Source organism: Rana temporaria, chromosome 12, assembly GCF_905171775.1.
Source record: "Rana temporaria chromosome 12, aRanTem1.1, whole genome shotgun sequence".
Taxonomy (NCBI): domain Eukaryota; kingdom Metazoa; phylum Chordata; class Amphibia; order Anura; family Ranidae; genus Rana; species Rana temporaria.
This window is the reverse complement of record NC_053500.1, coordinates 38909853-38926336: the sequence shown is the minus strand read 5'-3', so window position 1 is coordinate 38926336 and position 16484 is coordinate 38909853. Positions and strand designations below refer to the sequence as shown.

The 16484-nt window shown below is 45.0% G+C and overlaps 1 protein-coding gene across 2 annotated transcripts in view; it reads left to right on the top strand.

Annotated features, from left to right (window-relative positions):
- LOC120918305 (vasoactive intestinal polypeptide receptor-like) overlaps positions 1–16484 on the top strand; it is a 140336-nt gene that overhangs the window by 26317 nt on the left and 97535 nt on the right. For both annotated transcript variants that reach the window (XM_040329821.1, XM_040329820.1), the window contains exons 2-3: positions 3472–3586; positions 4661–4768. In XM_040329821.1, the coding sequence (XP_040185755.1) occupies positions 3472–3586; positions 4661–4768 (223 nt within the window). The remainder of the gene's footprint in view (positions 1–3471; positions 3587–4660; positions 4769–16484) is intronic.

Below are 16484 nucleotides of genomic sequence, written 5' to 3'. Positions count from 1 at the left end.
CGTTGTATCTTGGTTTGAGGATTCAAACTAAAGATATGACGCGGGAAATTTGAAAGTACGCCGGCGTATCAGTAGATACGCCGGTGTACTCTCACTGTGGATCTGGGCCTATAACTTTTGCGCAAACCAATCAATAAACGCTTATTGCGATATATTTTTTACCAAAAATATGTAGAAGAATACGTATCGGCCTAAACTGAGGAAAACATTTGTTTTTTTTTTATATATATTTTTATATATTTTTGAGGGATGTTAATTATAGCAAAAATGAAAAAAATATTGCATTTTTTCAAAATTGTCACTCTATTTTTGTTAATAGCACAAAAAATAAAAACCGCAGAGGTGATCAAATACCACCAAAAGAAATCTATTTGTGGGGGAAAAAAATTGTTTGGGAACCACGCTGCACGAGCGCGCAATTGTCAGTTAAAGCGACACAATGCGGAATCGCAAAAAGTGGCCTGGTCTTTGGCCAGCCAAATGGTCCAGGGCTTTAGTGGTTAAACACATGGGCATTTATTCTTTTTAATTTGTATAACTCTACAGCAGGCTTTCTTAACCTTTTTACACAAGAGGAATCCTGAAATATTTTTCAAGTATCGGGGAATCTGTGCTAAAAGCAATCCACCAGTGGTGGAATGCCATTGTTCTAGACAGCTGAAAAGATCATTGGTGTCCTGCAGCTGGCCCCACAACTATGCAGGTGGCATCTATTCCTTCCACTGGCACAAATGATGAGGCATTTTGTCTTCTACTGACACCAATAATAGGGCATGGAATCTCCCACTGACACCAACGAGGTGGCATCATTCCTTCCACTGACACCAATGATGGGGCACTGATCCTCCCACTGACACCAATAATGGGACACTATTCTACCTCCCACTAACCAAAGGAACTATATATAGTATATATTTTTACTCCCACTGACCACCAAGCCTTGTAACGCTGTTCCTCACACTGATACTAGGCACTATTCTTCCCACAGACACCAATGACAGGATACATTACTTTCATTGACACGAATGATAGAGCCCTATTCCTTCCACTGGCAATAATGATGGGGCATTTTGCCTTTCACTAACACCAATGATGGGGCACGGAATCTCCCACTGACACCAATGATGCAGCACCATTCCTTCCACCGAACACCAGTTATATGGAACTGATTGTCCCACTGACACTAATGATGGGGCACTGTTTCACTTCCTACCGACCAAAAGTGCTATATTTTTTATTTTACTCCCACTGACCACCAAGCCTGAGACATTGTCTACTCTCATTGACACTGGGACATTATCTACTCCAACTGGCTACAGTCCGGTCCTCCTAAAGTCTGATGGACAGTAAACCAGTCCTTTGTTTAGAAAGTTTGGAGACCCCTGCTCTAGGAAAATGACCTATGTACAGTACATAGTAGGTAATGATGACTAAAGAAAATAGTCCATCCAGTTCAACCTGTGTAGGTATATGTGTGTCAGTGTCTATAATCATTTACCATATCCCTGTATGTTGTGTTCTTTAAGATGCTAATCCAAGAGTCTTTTAAAAATATCAATACTGCCTGATGCCACCACCATTTGTAACCAGTTTTCTATCCAAGAACAAACCTTATGGTCCAGACCACAGCTTGTAGATTAAACGTTTATGGGGAACTGTATTGAGTTCTTTTGCAAAATCCAGATACACCACTTTGAGAGACCTCTCCCTATCTAGATTGCAGCTCACTTCCTCGTAGAATGTTAACAGATTGGTCCGGCAGGAACGACCCTTCATAAACCCATGCTGATTACTACTAATGTTACTATTTTCCTCAGTAAATTCTTGGATATAGTCCCTTATCATCCCCTCCAATAATTTACCTACTATTGATGTTAGGCTGACTGGCCTGTAGTTTCCAAGAATATGTATTTTTTGAATATCGGTACCACATTGGCTTTTCTCCAATCAGCTGGTACAATTCCTGTCAGTGTGCTGTCTGCAAAGATTAGGAGTAATGGTCTAGTTTTAAACTGACTGAGTTCTTTGAGGACATCTGGTGATTTATTTGTGTTAAGCTTATCTAGTCTTCTCTTGACTCTGGCCTCTGTTAGCCACAAGTGTACACCCTGTGATGTGTTACTAACAATACTGTCATGGTCGATAAACCCCACCTTTTCCTGTGTAAGAACTGAGGACAAAAAAACATTTAGTGCACTTGCCTTCTCTGTGCCTTCCTCCAATCATTGTCTTTTATTTTTTGCAATGTGCTCTGACCTTGCTTTTTACTGTTAAAGCGGAGGACCCCCCCCCCCAAATGTAATTTTTTTTTAAAAGCCAGCAGCTACAAATACTGCAGCTGTGCTGACTCCTAAAAAATGAACACTTACCTGTCCAGCGCGCCCGCGAAGTCGGCAGACGAGGGCGAGCAATCGCTCGGTCCTCGGATGCTGCCACCGCCATGCTCGGTGAGGGAATCAGGAAGTGAAGCCTTGCGGCTTCACTGCCTGGTTCCCTACTGTGCATGCGCCGTCACTGGTCCCCGCTCTCTCCTGGGAACAGTGTGTTTCCCACAAGACAGCAGGGGGGGGTGTAAAGCGAAGGAGTGTGACTCCCGTGGCAGTCGATACCCGGAAGTGGTGCAAATACCTGTCTTAGACAGGTATCTGCACCCCCCTGAAAGGTGCCAAATGTGACACCGGAGGGGGGGAGGGTTCCAAAAAGCGGAAGTTCCATTTTTGGTGGAACTCCGCTTTAATATATATATATAAATCTTAATGTTAATCTTGTAGTCTTTTTTAGCTGCCCTGATTTTTTTTCTTACACATTCCTTGTAGTGTTGGAATGCTGACAATGACCCCTCCACTATATATTTTTTAAAGATCAGTTTTTCCCTTTCATAAGACTTTTTACTTTACGGTTTGCCACCCAGGTTTAACCTTCGCTCTTCTATATTTATTGTCCATTGGAACACAATGTGTGATATCTTTGTTTAATATGTTCTTAACGCATTCCCATTTTTCTTCCATGTTCACTGTTTCTAAGATTTGGTCCTAACTGATGTATTGTAGTATTGAGCACAGTTTGCTCGTTTGAAATTTAGTGTTCAGGTGCTACCCTCGTGCCTCTTTTTCCTATGATTTATGCTAAATGTGATCTTCCTATGATCGCTAGATCTCAAGTTGTCCCGTATTGCCACATCTGACCACATCTGAGTACGTGAGATGAAGGTCAGGGTGCTGGAACCTCCTCCTGTTGTCAACTTTGATCTGGGCAAGTAAGATGCAGTAAGCAATCTTTAGAATACCCCAACCATTCTCCTGATCTGTGATATTCAGGTGGGTGTTTGTACATGGAAGCTAAATGGAGAAAAGTTTGTTTGGGATAGCAGTAAAGAAAACCTTGTCCTAATTCATCTTTAGCAAAAGTTGAAGGTTCCATTGTAAAGAAGATAGCAAGCTTATCTCTTTTTTTCTTCTATCCCCATCCCAGGTCCGCTGCATCCATCCAGAGTGTGCTCTTGTTCTTCAGGTTCTGGAAGAAGAGGCGGAATGTTTCCATAAGATAAAAAAAGAAAATCAGACATTAGTGAATTCTCTAAATGAAGGTGAGGGGGAAGGAACAGAATATATTTTAATTTTTTTTTTTTTTTTTATCATCATCATCATCAGCCATATATTTAGTATTTCTGTGTAGCCTGGCTTAGTCCCCCAGCGACAGGCTTAGAGACTAAGCCAGCTGATGGTTGGCTGGGCAGATCCTGTAATAATTTCCCTTTTGGGATTTAATAATTTTTCTTTGGGATTAATAAATTATTATGAATGTCAATTCTGAATGCCTGCTGGGCCTGAACCTGCTCTGTGACGTCTGGCTTTAGCCTGCTGTCGGTTGAATCTAATGTCGCGTACATAATCGGACATTCCGGGCAACAAAACTGTGGATTGTTTTCCGACGGAATGTTGGCTCAAACTTGTGTTGCATGCACACTGTCACACAAATGTTGTTGGAAATTCCGACCGTCAAGAACGCGGTGATGTACAACACTACAACAAACCGAGAAAAATTAAGTTTGATGATTCCGAGCATGCGTAAAATTAATTCCAGGCATGCGTAGGATTTTTGTGTGTTGCAATTGCATACACACGATCAGAATTTCCGACCAGAACTTTTGTTGTCAGAAAAATTGAGAACCAGCTCTCAAACATTTGTTGTCGGAAATTCCGACAGCAAATATGTCCGATGGAGCCTACACACGGTCGGAATATCTGACCTAAAGCTCACATCAAACATTTGTTGACGAAAATTACGATCGTGTGTACGTGGCATAAGTCACAGGAGTGTAAAATTTAGACTACTTCTATGACGCACAGAAGAAGCATGGCCAAAAGAGCTTTGGACATACTTTTCCTTTAAATAAATAGCAAGTTACAGTCAGTTACCCTCTGTTCTCTCACCCTATTCTGTTAAATGCCTTCTTGCGTTAGTTGCACATTGAATAGTGGCCAAAGACCCGATAAATTACAGTTGAATTACATGGCATTGGGGTAAATTGGTTATTGATCCTGTGATTCCTGTATTTTTTTAACGTATATAAATTAGAAACATACAGAGGCTGACAACCTTTTAAAGAAATGCTTAATTATCTTTCTCTTTTACTATAAATTTCTTTCTTTTATTGCAGGGTGTCCCACAGAGTGGGATGGTGTCAATTGCTGGAATGCAGCCATGGTGGGACAAACTGTTACTGCATATTGTCCGGAGAGCCTTCAGATCTTTCTTAAGACAGAAGGTAAGGGTCAAGCTATCTTTTAAGATTAGAGTTTTGTTGCAATTTTACTAATAATATTATATATATCATGGTGCTTTATACATAATTTCTTACGGATGTGTACTAGATCTCAGAGACTTAACGAGAACCTTCAGGGCCCTGGTGCAAGAGACTATGAAGGGTCCCCCTGACCCACGCCCCCTAAAAAATAGCATCTGCCAACAATGAAAGGGTTGATTGTCACCAGCAATAAAACTTTCATTAACCCTTTCATTAATGGCAGATGAGAAGTGTATGAGTAACCATTTCATTACTAGCAGATCCCTAGTGGAAATGCACAATATTTCCTCTGGGGATCTGCTAGCAATGAAATGGTTAATCATCTCTTGTGGGGTGCCCAGGATCCCAGGTGCCACGATCACCCTCTGTGTTTAGCAGATGGCATCTCTTTCATTTGGGGGAGTGTGGGGGCAAGAGGATAAGTGCTGGGTGTGCTTTTGGAGTGGACTTGGGGGGGGGGGGGGGGTGTTAGACTGCAAATCCAACTGTCCCTTCTAGCACACGTCCTCTTTGCTCCAAAAGTGCCCCCCCCCCCCCCAGCACTTATCCTCTTATCCTCATATCCCCTAAAACACTCCTCAAATTATACATCTCTGTTAACTTGCTGCCCTCACATCCCTTCCTGGTCACTGTGTCTCCTCCACTGTAGTCTCCATACAGTACATAATGGATTACTACAGACATCAGATCAGTGCGGCACACGCAGAGCAGATTCTCTCCTCCCCAGATCCTTCTCCTCTCTGTGTACAGGAAAACATCAGAGCCAGGGAGAAGGAGGAGGCTCCGCTCTGCAGTGTGTTACAGGCAGTATGCGATTCCAGCTGCCATATAGAGAAAGGATCACATCATATGGGACTCTAGGCAAGTGTTGGGGCAAGTGTCACTATGCCAGGCAAGTCAGTGGAGCCACATTTTTTTTGTTTTTTTGAAGCATGTGAGTAGAGCCTGAGGCTCTAATAGGCTTTAAAAAGGGGTGGACTCTGGTCTGAGACCTGCTTCCTGATTGGCTGAAGAGAGAAGCGATCCATAGCCGCTGAATGTATGACTCGGCCCCGCCCCCCTTTCGCCTACGTCATTGGATTTGATTGCGCTGCTATCAATCTATTCAACCCCGTGGAGAGAGGGACGGCACGTCCCTGCCAAGGGAAATTTGAGGCTCAGGTAAGTTGACTGAAAGGTGTTTTTCCACCTTAATGCATAGGATGCATTAAGGTGAAAAAACATGAGGGTTTACAACCCCTTTAAAGCCACAAGTATCTCCTACCAAAGTATGTCCATCTACAAGGCGAACTAGGCAGGTGTATGTGCAATTGGCCCAGCTACAACCTTCATTCTCCTGCAATAAACCATGTAGATAGTACAGTAGCTGGTCAAAGCTGTGCACCCACATGCCATTTCACTGTGGAAGATAGAATTGTAGGTAGTTGGTGTCTCATGGGGCTGTGCCAGTGGAGAAAATGTAAATAGAGCAGATTCTCTGCGCCCATCAAGGTCAGTTGAAGTAATGGGGGGGAATCTTGCACCAGAGGTGTGGAGTAGGGTGACCACGTGTCCCGGATTGCCCGGGACAGTCCCACATTTTGCAAGTCTGTCCCAGGTCCCGGGCACCTTCATTCCAGGACAATACAGAGTCCCAGAATGAAACTGACATAGCCACCCCCCCCCCCCCCCTTGGGGCCGATCTGATGCCCCCAAAAAAGGCCTCCACTGGTCTCAGCCGGCCAGGACAAGTACTATCAGTGAGTGAAGTGGTTGATGCGGCTGCCTTTTCCGGGGGTCTGATCACTGCTTCTGGGTAGAATGCGCACCCGCTGCGCCGGCTGTTTTCAGGGGGTCCCTGAATAGCAGTTTGGAAATGTGGTCACCCTAGTGTGGAGAGCTTACTTGGAGGACAGTGTTTGATATTTCAGCTTCCAGCTCAGTAGATTGCTTTAAGAAAGGCCTTGATTCTTTCCTAAATATACATCAGGGGTGTCCAAACTTTTTTCGAAAAGGGCCACATTTGATGAAGTGAACATGCTTGAGGGCCGACCATTTTGCCTGCCATTCTTTGAACCATTAAAATTTGATCTAAGTGTGTTTGCCCGAGCACTAAATCACTGCCCAACAAGAATTCTCTTGCCTTCCTAGCTGTGTGTGGTGAAGAGATGAGCTCAGGCATGTTATTTGGATATACTGTATATATCTCGTTTGTGGCCCCAACAAATCCCAGAGCGCTGCTCAGGTTGAGCTTGGGCGTGTTATTTGGATATACCATATTTATCAGCGTATAACACGCACAGGCTTACCATTGCCATGAATGCAGCCTCACCATTGCCATGAATGCAGCCTTACCATTGCAATCAATGCAGCCTTACCATTGCAATCAATGCAGCCTCACATGTGCCATGAATGTAGCCTTACCATTGCTATCAGTGAAGTCTGATCGATGCCATCTGCAGCTTCGGAGGGGACAGGGAGGGGGAGGAACAAGTGCCGTCAGATTACAAACAGGAGAATTTCTTGTTTACGTGTGGCCTCTTTAATACAAAGTCCCGCCTCCTATGATAAACAGAACAGTCATCCAATGGCATCCCAGGAAACGGGACTTCCTATTACAGATGCCGCCGAGTAAACAGGAGATTCTCCTAATGTAATCTGACGGCGCACATCCTGTCCCCACCGAGGCAGCGCCGATAAATACGGTCAGGGCTTTTTTCAGGGGGAACTTGGGGGAACTCAGTTCCACCACCTCTGGCTCAGACCCTTTGGTGCCTGCTCACCACAATTACTTGTAAACACAGAAGTCTGGTTTCTGTGTTTACAAGTGACAGCTCTGCACTCTGTGTGTAACCCCCCCTGAACTCTACACTCTGTATGTAATGCAATCCTGGTATTTAATGCCCCTTTAAGACCCTTCTACGGTTTGTGAAATATGAACGGGGTCGTGGTTGAGTTCCTGCACCTATTTTCTGAGAAAAAAAGCTCTGAATACGGTATATATATTTTGTGACCCCCCCAGGGCACAGGGCACATGTGAGGCTGCAATGGCTATATATATATATCCAAATCCCCAGGGGGGCCATATTAAATCACCAGGGGGGCCGCAATTGGCCCCCGGGCCAGACTTTGGACATGCCTGATGTACATAATATAACTGAGTACTAAGATTTGTAGGTAAAGTTGATCCAGGGTAAATCCGATTGCCTCTCGGGGGATCAGGAAGGAATTTTTTCCCCTGCTGTAGCAAATTGAATCATGCTCTGTTGGGGTTTTTTGCCTTCCTCTGGATCAACTGTGGGTATGGAGTTGGGTGTATGGGATTGTACTGTGTTTTTTATTTTGTTTGTTTATTATATTGTGGTTGAACTGGATGGACTTGTGTCTTTTTTCAACCTGACTAACTATGTAACTTGGGGCCAGATTCACGTACAAGAGCGCCGGTGTAACGTAACCCGTTTACGATACACCGCCGCAATTTTCCAGTTTTAGTGCCCGATCCACAAAGCACTTACCTGGAAACTTGCGGCGGTGTATCGTAAAGACGTCCGGCGCAAGGCGGGACAATTCAAATGGGCGTGTGCCATTTAAAATAGGCGCTCTCCCGCGCCGGACCTACTGCGCATGGTCCTTTTTTACAATTCCCGTCGTGCTTTGCGCGCAGTGACGTCATTTTTTCCGAACGGCGACGCACGTAGCGTAATTCCGTATTCCCGGACGGCTTACGCAAACGACGTTCATTTTTAAATTTCGACGCGGGAACGACGGCCATACTTTAGACAGCAATACGTTTGCTGACTAAAGTTAGGGCACCAAAAACGACGACTAACTTTGCGGCGGGAAACTAGACTAGCGGCGACGTAGCGAACGCGAAAATCCGTCGTGGATCGCCGTAACTCCTAATTTGCATACCCGACGCTGGTTTACGACGCGAACTCCCCCCATCGGCGGCCGCGGTACTGCATCCTAAGATCCGACAGTGTAAAACAATTACACCTGTCGGATCTTATGGATATCTATGCGTAACTGGTTCTATGAATCAGTCGCATAGATAGAAACAGAGATACGACGGTGTATCAGGAGATACGCCGTCGTATCTCTTTTGTGAATCTGGCCCTATGTAACTATGTAACTATAATAGTGAGTGACAATTTGATAGTTTATAAATTCCATTTGGAGTCATTTCTAAATGCCAAAGTAACATAATATAATGAATGCATAGAGATAATTGACAGGTCTATCTGTCATTGTTCCATGTACCAGTACAGTTAGTGTTCTTAGCGGTTGCTTAGCAAAATGTGACAACCAAAAAAAACCTGAAATATTGGAGAGATCAGCCTTACATTGAATGACAAATGATTAACCACTTAAGGACCTTGTTCAGTATGAAATTTATTAGGGTAATTGACTAGAAACTAAACGCACAGTTACAGGCAGAGCCACCAATGGGCTGTTGTGTGAGACCAAATTTAGGTACCCCGCCCCCATTCAACTTCTGGTGAAATAAAAACACTAATATGTATTAGAGTGTATTGACTGACAGCCTAGATCATATAAATGTCAGAAGTATTTAACCACTTCCATACAGGGCACGTATACACCTTCCCGCCCAAGCCAATTTCCAGCTTTCAGCACTGTCGCACTTTGAAAGGGAATTGCGCGGTCATGCTACACTGTACCCAAACAAAATTGGCGTCCTTTTTTACCCACAAATAGAGCTTTCTTTTGGTGGTATTTGATCACCTCTGCGATTTTTTTTTTTGCGCAACAACTAAAAAAAGACCGAAAATTTTGAAAAAAATTACGTTTTTATTTTTTTCTGTAATTTTTTTGTAAATAAGTACGTTTTCTCTTTCAATTACGGGCACTGATATGGTGGCACTGATGGGCACAGATGAGATGGCACTGATGGACATCGACGAGGTAGTACTGACGGGCACAGATGAGGTGGCACTGATTGGCGGCGCTGGTATGCGGCACTGATGGGCACACATAGGCGGCACTCATGGGCACACATAGGCGGCACTGATGGGCAGCACTGATGGGCACTCATGGGCGGCACTGATGGGCACTCATGGGCGGCACTGGGCACTCTTGGGCGGCACAGATGGGCACTCATGGGCGGCACAGATGGGCACTGTGGGGTGACACTTATGGGTGGCACAGATGGGCACTGTGGGGTGGCACAGATGGGCACTGTGGGGTGGCACTGATGGACACTGTGGGGTGGCACTGATGGACACTGTGGGGCGGCACTGATGGACACTGTGGGGCGGCATTATTTACTTGTTTACTTGTTGCCAGTCAGATTGGCATCTTTTTTTTTTTTGCATCTTTTTTTTTTTTTTTTAGACTTTTTTTTTTTTTTCAGACTTTTTTTTGGGGACTTTTTTTTGCCCCTTTTTTTAAGTTTTGCCCTTCCCTAGTGGGCATCCCTGGTGGTCCATGTGGCTATCCGAGGGGGGGCTGCGCTGATAAACAATCAGCGCGAACCCCCCCTGTCAGGAGAGCCGCCGATCGGCTCTCCTCTACTCGCGTCTGTCAGACGCGAGTGAGGAAGAGCCATCAACGGCTCTTCCTGTTTACATCGTGATCAGCTGATCACGTGGTAAAGAGTCTCCGTGAGAGACTCTTTACCGAGATCGGTGTTGCGGGGTGTCAGACTGACACCCCGCAACAACGATCGCCGCGATGCGCGCCCCCGGGGGCACGCAGCGGCTAAGAATCCTGAGGACGTCATATGACGTCCAGTCAGGATTCTACAACCACTTTGCCGACGTCAATTTGTCATTGGCGGGCGGCAAGTGGTTAAAGCCCAACTCTGGGAAACGTAAAAACAGTCCCTTGCAGCAGGGCTGTGTCTGCACTGCAGGGGTAAACTGCCTCTTTAGCCCAGGGGAGAGATAAAACACTTTTAGGTAGATTCAGGTAGGGGCGCGCAAATCTAAGGCGGAGTAGCCTAGCGTGTTTACACTACGCCGCCTTAAGTAAGAGAGGCAAGTACTGTATTCTCAAAGTACTTTCCTCCTTACTTAGGGCGGCGTAGCGTAAATGCGGCAGGCGTAAGGGCGCCTAATTCAAATGTGTTGGAGGGGGGCGTGTTTTATGGTAACGAGGCTTGACCTCACGTTTTTGACGTTTTTTATCACTGCGCATGCGCCGGGCGCCTACATTTCCCAGTGTGCATTGCGTCTAAGTACGCCGCACGGGCCTATTGATTTTGACGTGGACGTAAACAACGTAAATCCCGATTCGCAGACGACTTACGCAAACGACGTTAAAAATTTGAATCTCGCGGCGGGAACGGCGGCCATACTTTAACATTGTTATTCCACCTAATAGATGGAAAACTCTAGGCCTGCTAATGCCTTACGGAAACGGCGTAAATCTACTGCGGCGGCCGGGCGTACGTTCGTGAATCGGCGTATCAACTCATTTACATTTTCTACGCCGACCGCAATGGAAGCGCCACCTAGCGGCCATCCGAAAAATTGCAACCTAAGATAGGACGGCGCAAGCTGTCTTATCTTAGATATGTTTAAGCGTATCTCTGTTTGAGCATACGCTTAAACATAAGTCGGCGTAGATTCTGAGTTAGGTCGGCTTATCTACTGATAAGCCGGCCTAACTCTTACTGAATCTACCTATTTTACTTTTTTAATCCTGTGCTTCCTAGTGCTTCAGAGATGGACTGTTTCTTGATGTCATTGGGGCATATTCTTAAAGATCTGAGGCGGCGGAACGTATGTCCTTTACGTTACGCCGCCGCAAGTTTAAGTGGCAAGTGCCTGATTCCCAAACCACTTACCTGTAAACTTGCGGCGGCGTCGCGTAAAGTCCACTCGCGCAAGCCCTCTTAATTCAAATGATCCTGGTAGGGGGCGTGGATCATTTAAATTAGGCGCGCTCCCGCGCCGATCGTAATGCGCATGCTCCGTCGGGTAAATTACCCGACGTGCATTGCGCTAAATGACGTCTCACGGACGTCATTTGTTTTGACTGTAACGTAAATGGCGTCCAGCGCCATTCACGGACGACTTACGCAAACGATGTTAAATTTTCAAATTTCGACGCGGGATCGACGGCCATACTTAACATTGAGTACGCCACCTTGGGGGCATGTTTATCTTTACGCCGTGTATCGCTTACGGAAACGACGTTAAAACACTACGGTGGGCAAGCGTACGTTAGAGAATCGGCGTGACTAGTCATTTGCATATTCTACGCTGACCGCCACCTAGTGGTCAGCGTAAATATTGCAGCCTAAGTTACAACGGCGCAGGCCGTCGTATCTTAGGCATGTTTAAGTGTATCTCAGTTTGAGAATACACTTAAACCTAGGATCGGACTTACGTCGGCGTATCTGCTGATACGCCGGCGTAAATTATTTGAGAATATGGCCCATTATGTCCAATGCAGGGCTATAGACCCTCCATTGGTCTTGATGACTTCAGGACTTTGCACCACTAAAACATGAATGAAAAGGCGCTGCAGGGACTGGTCTAGCAACGCAGAGGATCAGGGAAGTAGATCTTATTTTCTTTGTCCCCTAGACAAAAACGAGCAATTAGGTAATAAAATAATGTGGCGCTACCCAAACAGCTAAAGTATGTATGTGCTCATATCAATATTACTATGACAAAACATTTACAGGTTAATGTTCGGGTCAGTTTTATTTGCTATATATATACAGGGAGTGCAGAATTATTAGGCACATGAGTATTTTGACCACATCATCCTCTTTATGCATGTTGTCTTACTCCAAGCTGTATAGGCTCGAAAGCCTACTACCAATTAAGCATATTAGGTGATGTACATCTCTGTAATGAGAAGGTGTGTGGTCTAATGACATCAACACCCTATATCAGGTGTGCATAATTATTAGTCAACTTCCTTTCCTTTGGCAAAATGGGTCAAAAGAAGGACTTGACAGGCTCAGAAAAGTCAAAAATAGTGAGATATCTTGCAGAGGGATGCAGCACTCTTAAAATTGCAAAGCTTCTGAAGCGTGATCATCGAACAATCAAGCGTTTCATTCAAAATAGTCAACAGGGTCGCAAGAACCTTTTAGAAAAACCAAGGCGCAAAATAACTGCCCATGAACTGAGAAAAGTCAAGCGTGCAGCTGCCAAGATGCCACTTGCCACCAGTTTGGCCATATTTCAGAGCTGCAACATCACTGGAGTGCCCAAAAGCACAAGGTGTGCAATACTCAGAGACATGGCCAAGGTAAGAAAGGCTGAAAGACGACCACCACTGAACAAGACACACAAGCTGAAATGTCAAGACTGGGCCAAGAAATATCTCAAGACTGATTTTTCTAAGGTTTTATGGACTGATGAAATGAGAGTGAGTCTTGATGGGCCAGATGTATGGGCCCGTGGCTGGATTGGTAAAGGGCAGAGAGCTCCAGTCCGACTCAGACGCCAGCAAGGTGGAGGTGGAGTACTGGTTTGGGCTGGTATCATCAAAGATGAGCTTGTGGGGCCTTTTCGGGTTGAGGATGGAGTCAAGCTCAACTCCCAGTCCTACTGCCAGTTTCTGGAAGACACCTTCTTCAAGCAGTGGTACAGGAAGAAGTCTGCATCCTTCAAGAAAAACATGATTTTCATGCAGGACAATGCTCCATCACACGCGTCCAAGTACTCCACAGCGTGGCTGGCAAGAAAGGGTATAAAAGAAGAAAAACTAATGACATGGCCTCCTTGTTCACCTGATCTGAACCCCATGGAGAACCTGTGGTCCATCACCAAATGTGAGATTTACAAGGAGGGAAAACAGTACACCTCTCTGAACAGTGTCTGAGAGGCTGTGGTTGCTGCTGCACGCAATGTTGATGGTGAACAGATCAAAACACTGACAGAATCCATGGATGGCAGGCTTTTGAGTGTCCTTGCAAAGAAAGGTGGCTATATTGGTCACTGATTTGTTTGTGTTTTGTTTTTGAATGTCAGAAATGTATATTTGTGAATGTTGAGATGTTATATTGGTTTCACTGGTAAAAATAAATAATTGAAATGGGTATATATTTTTTTTTGTTAAGTTGCCTAATAATTATGCACAGTAATAGTCACCTGCACACACAGATATCCCCCTAAAATAGCTAAAACTAAAAACAAACTAAAAACTACTTCCAAAAATATTCAGCTTTGATATTAATGAGTTTTTTGGGCTCATTGAGAACATGGTTGTTGTTCAATAATAAAATTAATCCTCAAAAATACAACTTGCCTAATAATTCTGCACTCCCTGTATATATATATGTGTATATATATATATATATATATATATCGTATTTTCCGGCGTATAAGACGACTTTCTGGATACAAAAACATGCATCCAAAGTCGGGGGTCGTCTTATACGCCGGGTACGGTCTCCGTGCTCACTTTTTTTGCCGGCGGTGACAGTCTCCATGCTGCGAGCGCGAGCGTCAATGATTTGAAAGCCGCGCCTTCCCTTTAGAGTGTTCTGTGATAGGCGGAACACAAATTTTCCCAGCAGCGCCTCTGTTCTGTGTTCCGCCTATCACAGAACACTCTAAAGGGAAGGCGCGGCTTTCAAATCATTGACACTAGCGCTCGCAGTACGGAGACTGTCACCGCCGGCAAAAAAAGTGAGTGTTTGCGGTGATTGCACTGGGGGGGGGGGGCAACAAGTTCAGGCACAGTGGGGGCAAGTGATGGCACAGTGAGGGGCAAGTGATGGCACAGTGAGGGGCAAGTGATGACACAGTGAGGGGCAAGTGATGGCACAGTGAGGGACAAGTGATGGCACAGTAAGGGACAAGTGATGGTACAGTGAGGGGCAAGTGATGGCACAGTGGGGGCATGCAATGTAATGGCACAGTGAGGAATGTAATGTAATGGCACAGTGCAGAGATTTGAAAAAGCCTGTTTCTGTCAGCGGTTCTGGCTACCCCTCAGCTTCCAGAAAGACTAGTAAGAAGGGGGTAGTCTTATACAGTGAGTATATCCCAAAACCAAATTTTTTCCTGCAAAATTAGGGGGTCGTCTTATACGCTGGAAAATACGGTATATATATATATATTGTAATGTTGGGGGTTGTTTAGCTCAAGTGGGATATGCGATTTTAAGCGATTCACGCCAGTCCAGAACTATGTAAGGGCTTGTTGGCCCACTTTTATTCAAAAGGCAAAAATAAACAAAATCCAAACATAGGTTTCCCACACAGGGGTTTTCACTGTCCATACAGAATGGTACATTCAGCCACCTGGCTTACACGTGCAAAAGGAAATACTGAGCCACCTGGCTCTCTTTAGCAGTAGCACCACTGCTCAGGCTCCCACATAAAGCCTTCCTGACTGCCACCTCAGACTCAGGACTCTGGGTATTATAGTGCAGCCTGAACTCTCCAGCTTCTCCAGCTTCTCCAGCTTCTCCAGCTTCTCTAACTTCTCTAGCTTCTCTAGCTTCTCCAGCTAATTTAGTGCACACCTGCACTCTCAGGGTTCTCCCTACCAAACCTGGACTCCTCGGGAGGGTGGAGCCTAGAATGCTGGTCCTGAGTCTCCTATCAGGCCCACACACACCTGCACAATCAGTGTGCTGATCAGCTTTGAGGCTGGGTTCACACTTGTCCGACAAACGGTCCTACATTGGGAGCCTCATGTAGCATGACGTGTGAAAATCAATGTTTCCCTATGAGAACCGTCTTAACTGGTCCTACACAAGTCGGTCCGACTTTGAAAATGCTCCCTGTACTACTTTTGGTCCTACATTGATCCTACTTCAGGCCCATTGAATATCATTGAAGTCGGACCAAAGTAGTATCCTGTTCATGAAAGTAGGATGGATGTAGGACCAATGTAGGATAAATGTAGGACCAATGTAGCAGAGCAAAGTAGGATGAAAGTAGTGTAGTAGTGTGAACCCAGCCTACAGCCTGAACCCAGGACTGGGGATTTTATTAACAATTGGGGAAACTGGAATATATATATATATGATGGTCCAGACTAGGGTTGTCCCGATACCACTTTTTTAAGAGCCGGTTCACACTGTGTCGGCACGACTTCGGGGGCGACTCGGCAAGGCGTCCTAAAGACGACTTCAGAGGCGACTTGCAAAATGACTTCTGTATAGAAGTCAATGCAAGTCGCCCCAAGTCGCCCCCGAACTCGTACAAGAACCATTTTCTAAGTCGGAGCGACTTGATTCGCACCTATTAGAACGGTTCTATTGAATACAATGGGACGCGACTTGTCAGGCGGCTGAGTTGCCCCAGTGTGAACCGGCTCTAAGACCGAGTACAAGTATCGATACTTTTTTTCAAGTACTTACCGATATCGATACTTTTTTTTTTTTATGTCATGTGTTAGTATTTTTTTTTTTTTTTGACAATTTTAATTTTTCACTATTTTTTTTATTTTTTTTTACAATGCTTTCTGGGGGGGGGGGGGGGGCGGTGGGGTGGATGTGTCAGTGTGTTTTTTTATTTTAATATGTATTCATTTTTACAATTCAATTTTTTTATTATTTATTGCTATTTTTTGGGGGGGGCTTTCGTGAGATATCAGGGGTCTTAACAGGCCTCTGACATCCCACCTTTGAGACAGAGCAAGGGACTAAGGACACAGGTTCCCCAGTCCCTTTCTCAGCTGCACTGGAAATGAATGGACAGGAGACAGAGGCTCCTCTATTTACACAGTTTACAATGCTCAGTTATATGAATGGACAGAGT